At 41.2% G+C, this 12,777-nt stretch overlaps 1 protein-coding gene across 1 annotated transcript in view; it reads left to right on the forward strand.

Annotated features, from left to right (window-relative positions):
• The window catches only part of LOC109912117 (probable ATP-dependent RNA helicase DDX60), a 99,144-nt gene that overhangs the window by 9,537 nt on the left and 76,830 nt on the right, over nucleotides 1–12,777 (forward strand). The window contains exons 4-6 of the mRNA XM_048616101.1: nucleotides 6,695–7,048; nucleotides 8,420–8,533; nucleotides 8,712–8,870. Coding sequence (XP_048472058.1) covers nucleotides 6,695–7,048; nucleotides 8,420–8,533; nucleotides 8,712–8,870 — 627 coding nt within the window. The remainder of the gene's footprint in view (nucleotides 1–6,694; nucleotides 7,049–8,419; nucleotides 8,534–8,711; nucleotides 8,871–12,777) is intronic.

A 12,777-nucleotide genomic window follows, 5' to 3' on the forward strand; every position in this document is an offset into this window, starting at 1 on the left:
CTCTACGCCTTGTTATCTCACTTTGTTTACAGCCATTTTAGATTTGGGCACCTGTCTGGATAGTCGTGCCTGTTCTATTCATAGGATATCAAACTTGGTTTAACATCTCAGCACTCTGAAATGAACAACTAGCTTTCTCATAATTGGTGAAACAAGGGAAGCTATCTGTGTGAAATCACTTTTGATCTTGCATTATAATATTGTATTCCTTCTGTTTTACTTGGTTTAACCCATTTGCGGAGACTTAGCCCATGTTATCCTCGTGAATGGTTCCTGGAAACAATTCATTATTTTCTGTTTGACCTTGTTTGACATTTTTGTAGTTCTCGCTATTTCACTACTTCCTTACCATTTTGATACTTGGTGGATCTTTGTAATTATTTTTAGACGGTGCTAATAATTTGTTTTTTTACCCTGAGGTTATCTGCCCAATTTGCTCACTCTATGAGCATGTTTCTGCATTTTCAAGGGATTTATGGAAATGTTTCCCTCTAGCTTTCATGATTTTGAGATTTTCTTTCTTTTTCAATTTACATTTGATTCATTTTGAGTCACATTTGGTTAGCCTGCGTAGGTTGCTTTGTTTTAGAATATAATTTATCCTGTGTATTCCACATTATTCCTTCCAAGGTGTTTCATTGGTACTATACTGAAGTGTCATTGAGCACCCCATCTTTGTCCATTTGTCCCAGTGGTTTCTTCATTTCCTTGAATTCCTTACTTTGTAATGTTATATTTCTAACTCGAGGTTTTGGGGTGCTTATCAATCCCAGATCATGTTATGCTTTGTTGGTCTATCATTTCTGATGACTGAAACTTTTGTTTTGAGGTTGTTTGAGCTATTAGCATAATTTATATGATCAAAAATTACCTTTTTATGAAATTAGTTTTCTGCTTTTCAGGTGGTAAATCTCACCACTAAGATGACACAGTGAAGCCCAGGTGATAATATTACGGCAAAGGAAGAAAGACATTCCTTTGCAGATCACGGAGAAGTGTGTTCATTTTCTTTGCATGTGGAAACTAGCCAGCCAACCATTTCACTCTGCAGCGGCAGGAGTGGGCCATTCAGCTCCTCGATATGATCATGGCTGATCTCATTTTAGCCTCAACTCCACTTTTCTGCCCACTCTCCCATAAACTTTCAACCTATTATTAATTAAAAATTTATCTGTCTCCTTAAATTTACTCTTTGTCTAGCACTAACTGCACTCTGGGGTAATGAATTCCACAGATTAACAACCCTTTGAGTGAAGTAATTTATCCTCATCTCTGTTTTAAATCTGCTACCCTTTTCTCAAAACTATGACCCCTCATTCTACATTGCCCCGCATGGGGAAACGCCCTCTGTATGTCTACTTTGTCAGTCCCCATTAGCATCTTTTACCTCAATTAGATCTCTACTTGTTCTGCTGAACTCCAGAGAGGGATAGACCTAAACTGCTCAATCACTTCATAACACAAACCTCTCATCTTTGGAGTCATTCTAGTGAACCTCCTCTGAACTGTCCCTGATACAACTGCATCCCTCCTTAGTTAAGGGGTCCAGAATGGGTAATGCCTTGTACTGTTGCATCAACATTTACCTATTTTTATATCCTATTCCTTTAGCAATAAAGGTCAAAATTATATTTGACTTCCTTATTACCTGCATACCAGTTTTCTGTGATTCATGCGTCAAGACACCCATGTCCCTCTACATGGAAGTGCTCTGAAGTTTCTCTCCATTTAGATTATAAGTTGCCTTTCTATTCCTCTGGCCAAAATGATTGCCTTCGCACTTATTATACAATTCAGAAGTGTTTTAAGTCCATGCTTCCTAATTGGCAATGATTTGTTGAACATAACATTCCTTCGCTACCATTTTCCTCACTTATGAAAAAGTGGGTTAATACTTTAAGGCCAAAGTACCATATGTCTTCCTCCAATGTTCTGCTGAATCTGTCCACCTCGCTGATTGCAAAAATTTTGCAGTTCCTTAACTTAGTGGAACCTTCATCTGCTTATTTGAATTGTCATGTTGGGAAAAGTAACTTATTAGGTTAAGGCTCCTCATTACTCTGGACCAGGCACAGCCTGCATGTCTGTAGAGGCTGCAGTGCAAGATATTTTTGGAACGTGGTGCAGGTAATGACCAGAAATACATCTGCAGTGTCAGTTTCAACTGACTGTGTTCAAGTCAGGCACCCTCCCAGAGTCCCTGCACATTCATGGTTCATCACTATAAGAGGGTACTAAGCTTGGTTTTGATATAGATGTCAGCATGTTGGCATGAGAAATTTTGACACCTATAAATGTGCTTATGCAATAAGTTTGCCTATTTAATAGTACACTGAAAAACAAGCAACAAAGAGTTACTCATGCCATCACAGCTATTGTACAAATTGTTTAAGGCATCTGTCTTTTTTCCTAATCAAGCAAATTAAGTTTCTAATGTAAAGTTGCTGACTTGTTCAAGCCTGCAACTTTGTCTTGAAAAATACTTGTAAATGTACAAATCAAACTTTCAACAGTTGAGTGACTTAGAAGCTTGCACACTTCAGTTTTAACTCTGTTTAACCTAACAAAGCGACCACCAACTAATGGAAAGGATGTCGGAGCTGACCTGCAGGGAAGTTAAAGAAATGCCAACAATATAGAGGTCAGTTAGCTCAGCTGGCTGGATGGCTGGTTTGCAATGTAGAGTATGCTAATGGTGTAGGTTTAGTCCCCACGCAGGCTGAGGTTAATGGACTCTCCTTCTCAACCTCTCCCCTCACCTGAAGCATCATGACACTCAGGTTAAACCACCACCAGTTGTCTCTCTCTGAGAACTGCCATGTGGTCCAGGAGGACTGTGGTGAATTTAGTTATAATGGAAGATTTCAGTTACCCAATTATAGATTAGTTACTGGTAGTGTAAGGGGCAACTGAGGGCAGGTTCCTAGAATGTGTACAGGGTTGTTTCCTACAGCAGTATGTGTCCAGTCCAATGAGAGAGGACACATTATTGGACCTGTGCTTGGAAATGATGTTTGCCAAGTGAATCAAATAAATCAAATATTCAGGAGACAGTTGTCATTGTATCATAAGGTTCAGGATGATGGTGAAGAATGATGTACAATGATCCAGAGAGATAGGAATCAACTGGGAGAGATCTGACTTCATAGGGCAAGAGCAGGTTGATTAGAACAGGATGTTGGTGGGAACATCAGTAGCTGAACAATGGTCGACTTTCAAAGAGATTGTTTGGCTACAGTTAAGCTTGGTTCCCTGAAATGGGAAAGGTTGGATAAATATTTAGAGTTCTTTGTTTGACAAAAGGTGGTAGAAATTGACATTAGATTAAAAATAGTACGCTTATGACAGATGTAAGGCAGAAAATACAATTGAAAGCCACAAGGAAAACCAAAGGGTTAGAGGGGAGGTGAAAAAGCAAATAAGATTGGCAAAGAGGAATTGTGAGAAAAGACTGACGACTAATATAAAGTGGAATCCTAAAGTTGTCTTTAGGCATATAAATAGTAAAATATGAGTTATAGGAGGAGAAGGGCCAATCAGAGACAGAGGTGATTTCAGGCAGGGTGTGGCTGAGCTGTTAAATTGATGCTTTGCAACTATCTTTACAAAAGAGCAGGTTGATACCTAGGCCATGGTGACAGGAAGAAACTCGCTCATTAGAAGGGTTCAGAATTAATAAGGAAGAAATCTTGGATAAATTGTTGGTACATAAAGTTAACAAGGCACCAGGATTGGGTGATATGATTCAAAGGTCTCTGAAGGAGGTGAAGGTAGAAATTGTGGGTTGCTGGCCGTAATCTTTCAGTCTGCTGTCGACTCTGGGGAGTTGGCAGAAGATTGGAGAATTGCAAAAATTATGGCCTTTGTCAAACATGGTTGTCAGCGTAATCCCAGCAATTATTCATCAGTCAGTTTAACATTGATGACAGGGAAGCTGATATAAGCAGTTATTCGGGGTAGAACTAATAGTCACATGAAAAAAAAGTGCGTTGATTAGGAAGAATCACCCTCTTTAAAGAGAAAGTCCTATTTGACTATCTCGCTGGAGGTTTTGGAGGAGGTAACAGGCTCAGTGAGGGTAATGCTGTTGATCTGATACACATTAATTTCCAGAAGGTGTTTGATACAGTGCGAAGCAACAGACTTGAGGAAAGTTATGGGTCAGAGTATAAAATGGACAGTAGCCACGTGAATGAGCGTAATGGTCAAAAGATTTTTTTTGTGCGAGAAGATTTGCTGCAGAGTTCTGCAGAGGTTGGTATTGGGTCCTTTGCTCTTCCTGGTGTATACTAGTAAACTGGATCTTGGTTTGCAGGTGACAGTTTCAAAGTTTGCAGATGATAGAAAACTTGGAAAAATTGTAAACTGAGAGGAGGACAGTGTTTAACTCCAAAAAGGCATTGACAAGTTGTTATGGATGTTTGAGTGGCAGATGAGTTTCAAAATAGAGATGTGTGTGATGATGCACTTTGGTAGGAAGAACATTGACAGACAATATTAAAATTGGGGTACGATTCTAACGGGGATGCAGTAGTAGAGGGTCCAGGGTGTGTATATGTGCACAGATCATTTAAGATGGCAGGGCAAATGGAGAGGCTGTTAATAAAGCATACGGTGTCTTGATATTATTAGTGGCATAGAGTGCAAGAGCAAGGAGGTGATGTTGAATTTATGCAAGACACTTGTTAGACTTCAACTGGAGTATTGTGTATGGCCTGGGTGCCATGTTTTTGGAAAAGTGAATGCATTGGAGAGAGTAGGGATGTGATTTACAAGAATGCTTCCAGGAATGAGAAATTTCAGTTATGAGGATTGATTGAAGAAGTTGGGACTGCTCTCCTTGGAGAGGGAAAGGCTGAGCGGATATATGATAGAGGTTTGCAAAATCATGAGTGGGCTGGATAGAGTAGGTCAGGAGAAGCTGTTCCTATTCAAACAATAGGAATGCAAGGGCAAGGATTTAAAGTGACCTGCAAAGGAAGCAAAGGTGATGAAAGAGAAAACTCAAAGTAGTGCGGTATGGTATGCATTGTCTGGAAATGTGTTGGGGGCAGGTTGAATTGAGGCATTCGAGAGGACAATGGATGAAATTTTGTGTAGAAACAATGTGCAAGATTAAAGGAAAAAATACAAGAGGTTAGCACTAAGTAATGTTCATTTGAATGCGATAACAATACTGCGATTTTCTGTTAAGTATGAATGTTGACCAGGACATTGGTGAGTACTCCCCTCCTTGTCCTCTCATTACTGTCACATTATCTCCTCCTAAGAGATTTCTGTTCATGGTCTCAGCTGACATGGCAGTATTGCAGTGAAATGTGAGCTTGGATTGTGTGCTCAAATCTCTGAGTAGGACTTACCTTCAAATCAGATTGTGTGGGCAAGAGTCATACCAGAGTGTCAAGGCTTGCATCCTGAATAGGCGCCAGCCTCTCTCAGTTCTGACATTATAGTGTTCAGATTCTATTTGTTTTTTATGTTTGGTGATATCACTGAGGTGTGTATATATAATAATCTCCCGAGCAACAGAAATGCAACCTCTCAAGTTTTATTTGCATCCAACTGTGCTGAATTTAGGGTTATTTGTCCTGTACTTTTTAGGGGAATGAAATATCTCCATTCATAGGAATAAGGAAGAATTAGGCACTTGTATCTTCATATAGCTGAGGACAAAATGGTAGAAAGATAAATTACCGGATAATTCTAACAGTATTGCCTCATGGGATCTTGCTGTTAAATTACCTGTCTACTCTTCTCATTCTTTTATTGAACACAAGCATTGTTAACTAGATCAGTATTTGCCCTTGAAGATGGCCTGAATTGCTGTAGTCCGTCTGGTGTGGTTACATCCACGGTGCTGCTGAGAAGTGATGGTGAAAGAACATTGATAATGCTCCAAGTCAGGGTGATATGTGGCTTGAATGTAAATTTGCAATTGATGGCGGCTCTGTGTGACTGCCTGCCTTGTCGTTATATGTGGTAGAGGATATGTATTTTAAGGTGCTGTTAAAGGAGCCTTGGTGAGTTGTGACAGTGCCACCTGTTTATTCCACACACTGTTGCTAGCTTGTCAATGGTGAAGGGAATGATTGTTAATGTGGAAGATTGGGTAATTTTCAAGCAGATGTTTTGTCCTGGGATGTATCAAGCCTCTTAAGTGTTTTTTAAGTTGCATTCATACAGGCAAGTGGAGCATATTCCTTGTATGGCTTGGGTGTTGAGGTACTTGCCACACAATTTGACATCTGACCTGTTGTATTAACCACTGTATTTGTATGAATGGTCTGGCTCAGTTTCAGGTCAGTGGTAATCCAAAGACGCGTATATTTTGGGTATTCAACAATAGTAATTCCATAGATGGACAAGAGGAGATGGTTAGATTTTCTTTTGCTGGAGACGGTTGTTGTTACATTTCAAAATTATTTCATTTGACTTTAAAATTATTTAGCTGCAAAGTGGGATGCTAAAGGACATGAAAGGTGCTGAATGGATACAAGTTATTTATTTTTTTGCATTGTTTGTTTATTCTGAAAGTTTATGATTTTTTTGAAAAAGTGTGATAATAAGAAATAATATAATTCTTTGGTTAAAATTTGACCTTTGTTATGGACAGTCCTCTTTAAACATGGAAAACGTATGTTCATTAATTCTTATGACATGCAAGATGTATAAATCTAGCCTTTTTTGTTTGTAGGATGCTGAGTGTATGTGGGCTAGGAGTTCCTACCATCTTTCATTGCGAACTGCATTAATTTTTCATCTGAAGAACAACACAGAAGTTCCAGTTTACACAGAATTTGTCAACTGCTTTTCCTCAAAATGGCAAGAATTTGTGCAAGAAAAGTACCCGTATTTCATAATGGTCAGTGACAAAGCATTCACATTAGCTGGCACTAGGGAGATGTCCAGCTACCTGTTGAAGATATTCATTTTTCACATGCTGGGAAGTGAAATAAATGTTGCAATGACCTCTGGCATGCATTCCGATGTTCGCAGACTTTATGGATACTGTGTTAACAGTAAAGCTGTGGCTACAAGATGCAGAAAGGTGATCATTTTTAATGTTTAAGATTATCTCATTGGCAGTGCAGCTTATTTTTATTCAGTGCAAGGAGCTCGTGGAGCTTGTTGCTAAATTTGAGGCTGTATGATCAGTTGCCTTTCTTTCCAGAGCCCAATGGTCCAAATGTCCTGAATGGCCCTCACTCAACACCACCTCACTCCCTGAATTTGCATTTTGTTATTTTTGTTTCCCCATGTACACACTCCAACTACAACTTTTCCATGTGATCTATCTGTGCCCTGAATCTAATGCCCAGCAAACTTCACAACTTCGCTTCCTGACCCTCATGTTTGCTGCCATTGTCAACAGTTCTCTTATGCAGGCAGCACAATATCTGAATCTTTGTCCTTGCAAACTGTTGCCCTGTTTTTACACTCAATATGGCAGAGTTAATATTTTTAAAAATTTTTTTTCGCATGTGAACATTTATGGTCCATCCCTAATTGCCTGTCACTTCCAGAATTCATGTCCCTTTTTCCTGTATTCTGTGTTTGAATTGCTCCAGTCAGGTTTCCATCCCTGAAACAATCCCAAACTGCCTCTTGCAACAGTAACAAATCATCTATTTCTCAGCCTTTCTCTCTTCCTGGCAGTGGTCTGATGCTGACCCAGGTTTTTGCACCCTTGGTGTTGCATTTACTCATAAATGAGCTTTCAACCATATATCCATTCCATGACCATGTTTACCTATTTTGATATTGTCCATAAGCAATGACATTTTGTTCATCAGAATTTGAAACCCTGATCCACAACTTTATTCGTCTAGACTACTCAGCATTTCAGAGCAATTGTGGCAGATCGCCCATATTTTACCCTCGTGTAAACTTGAAACACTCCCATTTTTGTCCTAACTTTGTCCTAGCATCCTATTTGCGCATTTCCCTTGTGCTTGCTGACCTACATTACCTACCAGTTAAGCAACATCTCAATTTTAAAATTCTCACTTTGTTTCCAAATCCATCGAGGGTTTGCATGTCCATACTTCTCTAATTTCCTGCAGCCTTCATTATGCTCTTAATGTGACCTCTTCAACTTGCCCAATATTAAGTGCTGCACCATCAGTGACCATGCCTTCATTTGGAATTCTTTCTTTAAACCTCTCTACCTTTGTTTCCTTTTTTAAACGTGCATCTTAAAACCTGCCTCTGATCAAACTTGTGAACGTTTGTCCCCAGATCTCCTTGTGTAACTCTGTTAATCATATAATTTCTTTGTGAAGTACTTTGGGGTTTTACATAAATACAAGATGTTGAAATATTTCATCCCTACCTTTAAAAAGCTATCATTGTCACATTTCATCAATTCAAAACAATGTTAACAAGGTGAAGTATACTAAATCCTTTTCTCTATTTTTAGATCCAAAAAGCTATAGAACCTGTTCACCGGACTATTGTGTCGTTTTTGTCTCAAAATCATGCAAGTAAGCTGTTCCTTGGAAGTGACCAAAATCGCAAGAGCCTGTCAGAAGAGGTACTGACTAATTTTAAGTTTTTTGACAACTTTTAAATATTAGAAAACAAAATCAGTTCACAAGTACAGGATCCAGAAATGTGTTTTAAGAATGAAACTTGTGTTACATCTTAAATAAAGAATAGGATGTCAATAATATTCATAAGCATGTAAATTTCTGGTTATTCTATATTCTCAGGTGCAGCAGGACTTTGCTCAGCTACAGTGTTTGTGGCCAGATGGGTCAGATATAAGGCAATTTGTCTGTGTTGTTTCTTGTTCAGTGGCTCTCAAACGTTATATGCGCATGTTGAAAAATGAAGAAAACCATAAAGGGACAGGAACTGCTAGCAGTAAGGTAAGTTATCGCTTGAGATTATTTAAGCATATCAAAAACTTCCGTTTGTTTTAGTCATTGGAACAGATTACAATTTGCTTATCTATACACTAACTTCGATCTAAAGTAGTGACTGGACCTCTTGTGTATGTTGGATCTCTAGGGTCAGGGTGAAATCATGAACATGTCAAACCCAAATTGAACAGACAAAGCGATTGACAAACTAGTTTATTGAATGAATCCGAATTTTGTTTCATACAAAGAACTGAAAGAACTCAGTCAGTAGAATTTGTTCAATATTTAAGTTGCCCTCCTGCTTCTATATAAGTTATACCAACAAGTAGACTTTTGCAAACATTCAGCACCTTGCTGTGAATATGACACCTAAAAAGTAAGGGGAAAGTAAGTGGTGAAATTGGATAGAAAAGTTGATTGAAGAATGAGGACCCTGAACACTTGTCACCGACCAGCAATTCTAGTTCTTTCAATGTGTTTATTCTTGTTCAGTGCTGAAATAACATACTCTTGAGTGGACTGAAAATAAACACTATATCTAGTGCAACCGTCAAACTTGATGGTTTGATTAGACTGTCCACCAGTCACTGTATCCATTTCATTCATCATCAGAGTAATGTGCTGAATCATCCATAGCTTACAGTAGTTGACATGGATTCAGTAAGAACTCTGTTTATGTCAGAGTTGCAGCTGCTAATCAGTTGAACGTTTTCAAGAATGTTCTGTGATCAGCTGAAATACGGTTATTACATTTATTATGACATTCTAGTCACCCATTTTTATTTGTCATCTCCAACATCAAAAAAGTCCCAAGATGCTTCAGATGTGAAGAAAATTGGTGCCAGACTGAGCAGGAGGGATATTGTGAGAGATATTTAAACCTGGACCGAAGAGATAAGTTTGGGGACTATTCAAATGGAAGACAGAAATGGGGAAAAATTGTGGAGGATAGTGATGAATGCTAATAGCTGAAAAGACAGCTTTCAGTAATGGAGTAAAGAAGAGGGATGGGTTTTATAAAGGTATATCAGTGGTTTAGAGACTTTACAGTGGGAGCATGAAAGGGTTAAGGTTTATGGAGGGGTGGAGATAATATATATGGAAGAATCTAGTGATGGCAAGAATTCTAAATGAGATGGTAGTCCAGCATTCAGTGAGGGTGTGGGATAAAGTTTTTTCCTGTGATCTGAAGTTAATGGAAGATGGAAGCTGTCCAAGAGATCTTTGGAAAATGTGGAATCTGGAAGGGACAGAGGCTGCTATGAAAGTTACAATTGACTAATAGCCCAACACCAACGGTACCACATACTACAATCCAGATGGAACATGGAGAGTTAGAGTTTGAAGGCAGAAATGATCCTTAATTTGTCTAAAAATTGAAAACTTGCATTATTCAAGGTTGCAGGATGAAACCCTCTTCAAGATGAGCGTGTGATCAAATAAACTGCTAATTAGTTCATTCTACAAGAATTGTTGCTGGGCTGGAATTCTGTGTACTTCAGCTGAAGGTCAGCCAATTGTGTGCTGTTATTAATGGACTGATGAGTAGAACCTGACCATTTCAATGACCAGAAAATTGACAGTTTGGAGCTGTGGGAACACAGCAGGCCAGGCAGAAATTTTGGGGGGTGGTGGGAAGGGAGCTCAAAGAAATAGAGAAGGGATGGGGCTGGGAAAGCTAGGTGGGATGGTGATAGATAAATGCAGGTTGGGAGTGGTGGGGATTGGTCAGTGAGGATGGCAGGAGTGGATAGGTGGGAGAGAAGATGGACAGGTTATGTCAAGTCAGGGAGGTGGGGATGAGAGGGGGAGGGTTAGTGCTGGGATGAGGCCGGGAGTGGAGAGATTTTGAAACTGGTAAAATCCACATTTAGGCCATTGGGCTGTAGGCTCCAAGGCGGAATATGAGGTGCTGCTCCTCCAGTTTTTGGGTGGCATTGTGACACTGGAGGAGGCCGAGGATGGACATGTCACCCAGGGAGTGGGAGGAGGAGTTCAAATGGTTCAATTCAAACCACTCACAACCTCATCACCTCAGGTGACCTCCCACCCACAGCCTCCAAACTCATTGTTCCTCAACCCCACACCACCTGTTTCTATCTCCTTCCCAAAATCCACAAACCTCACTGTCCTGGCTGACCTATTGTCTCTGCCTGCTCCTGCCCCACTGAACTTATCTCCACTTATCTTGACTCTGTTTTCTCCCCCGTGGTCCAGGAACTCCCTACCTACATCTGGGACACCACCCACACCCTCCATCTCCTCCAAGAGTTCCAATTCCCTGACACCCAACACCTCATCTTCACTATGGACATCCAGTCCCTGCACACTTGTATTCCCAACGCGGATGGCCTAAAAGCCCTCCACTTTTCCTGTCCCGCAGGCCCAACCAGTCCTTCACCACTGACACCCTCATCTGCTTAATTGAACTCGTCCTTACCCTTAACAACTTCTTCAACTCCTCCCACTTCCTAAAGACTCAGGGGATGGCCACGTGCACCCACATGGGCCCAAGCTATGCCTGCCTCTTCGTAGGATACATTGAACAGTCCCTCTTCCGCTGCTACACTGGCATTAACCCCATCTCTTCCTCCACTACATTGATGACTGTATGGCGCTGCCTGTGCTCCCACGAGGAGCTTGAACAGTTCATCAACTTTACCAACACCTTTCACCCCAACCTCAAATTCACCTGGACCATCTCTGCTACCTCCCTCTCCTTCCTGGACCTCTCTGTCCGCATCTCTGGCGACCGTCTCGAAACTGACATCTATTTCAAGCCCTCCGACTCCCACAGCTACCTAGACTACACCTCCTCTCACTCACTTTCCTGCAAGAATGCGATCCCCTACTCCCTGCCTCCGCTGCATATGCTCCTAAGATGGGGCATTCCACTCCCGAATATCCCAGATGTCCTCTTATTTCAAGGACCGCAACTTCCCCATTTGGTGGTCGAAAATGTTCTCAACCGCATCTCTTGTGTTTCCGCACCTCTGCCCTCACATCCCCTCCCCCCAACAAAAAGAAAGACAGAATCTCCCTTGTTTTCTCATATCACCCCACTAACCTCCGTATCCAATGTATCATTCTCTGCCACTTCCGCCTAGAATCCGACCCCACGACCAAAAATATATTTCCCTCCCCACCCCTATCTGCAGTTCGTAGGGACCCCTCTCTCTACGACTTCTTCAACCGCTCCACACTCCCCACGAGCCCCGCCACCCTCTGCACCTTTCCCTGCAACCGCAGGAAGTGCTACACCTGCCCCTGCACCTTGCCCCTCACCTCCATTCAAGGCACCAATCAAACCTTCCATATCAGACAGAGATTCACCTGCACATCTGCCAATGTAGTCTATTGCATCCGCTGCTCCTGATGCAGCCTCCTCTACATCAGTGAGACCAAACGGAGGCTCAGAGACTGCTTTGTAGAGCACCTGCGCTCTGTTCGCGACAAATAACAAAACTTTCCGATTGCGAACCATTTCGACTCCCCCTCCCACTCCCTGGGTGACATATCCATCCCGGGCCGCCTCCAGTGTCACAATGACAACACCTGGAAACTGGAGAATCAGCAGCTCATATTCCACCTTGGGAGCCTACAGCCCAATGACCTAAATGTGGATTTTACCAATTTCAAAATCTCCCCACCCCCGGCCTCATCCCATGACCAACCCTCCCTCTCATTCTCGCCTCCTTGACCTGACACAACCTGTCCATCTTCTCTCCCACCTATCCGCTCCTCCCAGCTCACTCACCAGTCCCTACCTCTGCCTACATGCACTCACCTATCACCATCCCACCTACCAAAAATCCCACCAATGCCAAAATCCCATGCTACCTCCATATCCCTTGATGTCATTAGCAACTAGGAAGCAATTTATTTGAAATTAGTAACTGAACTCCTATGAATA

The sequence above is a fragment of the Rhincodon typus genome, chromosome 1, assembly GCF_021869965.1.
Source record: "Rhincodon typus isolate 14 chromosome 1, sRhiTyp1.1, whole genome shotgun sequence".
Classification (NCBI taxonomy): domain Eukaryota; kingdom Metazoa; phylum Chordata; class Chondrichthyes; order Orectolobiformes; family Rhincodontidae; genus Rhincodon; species Rhincodon typus.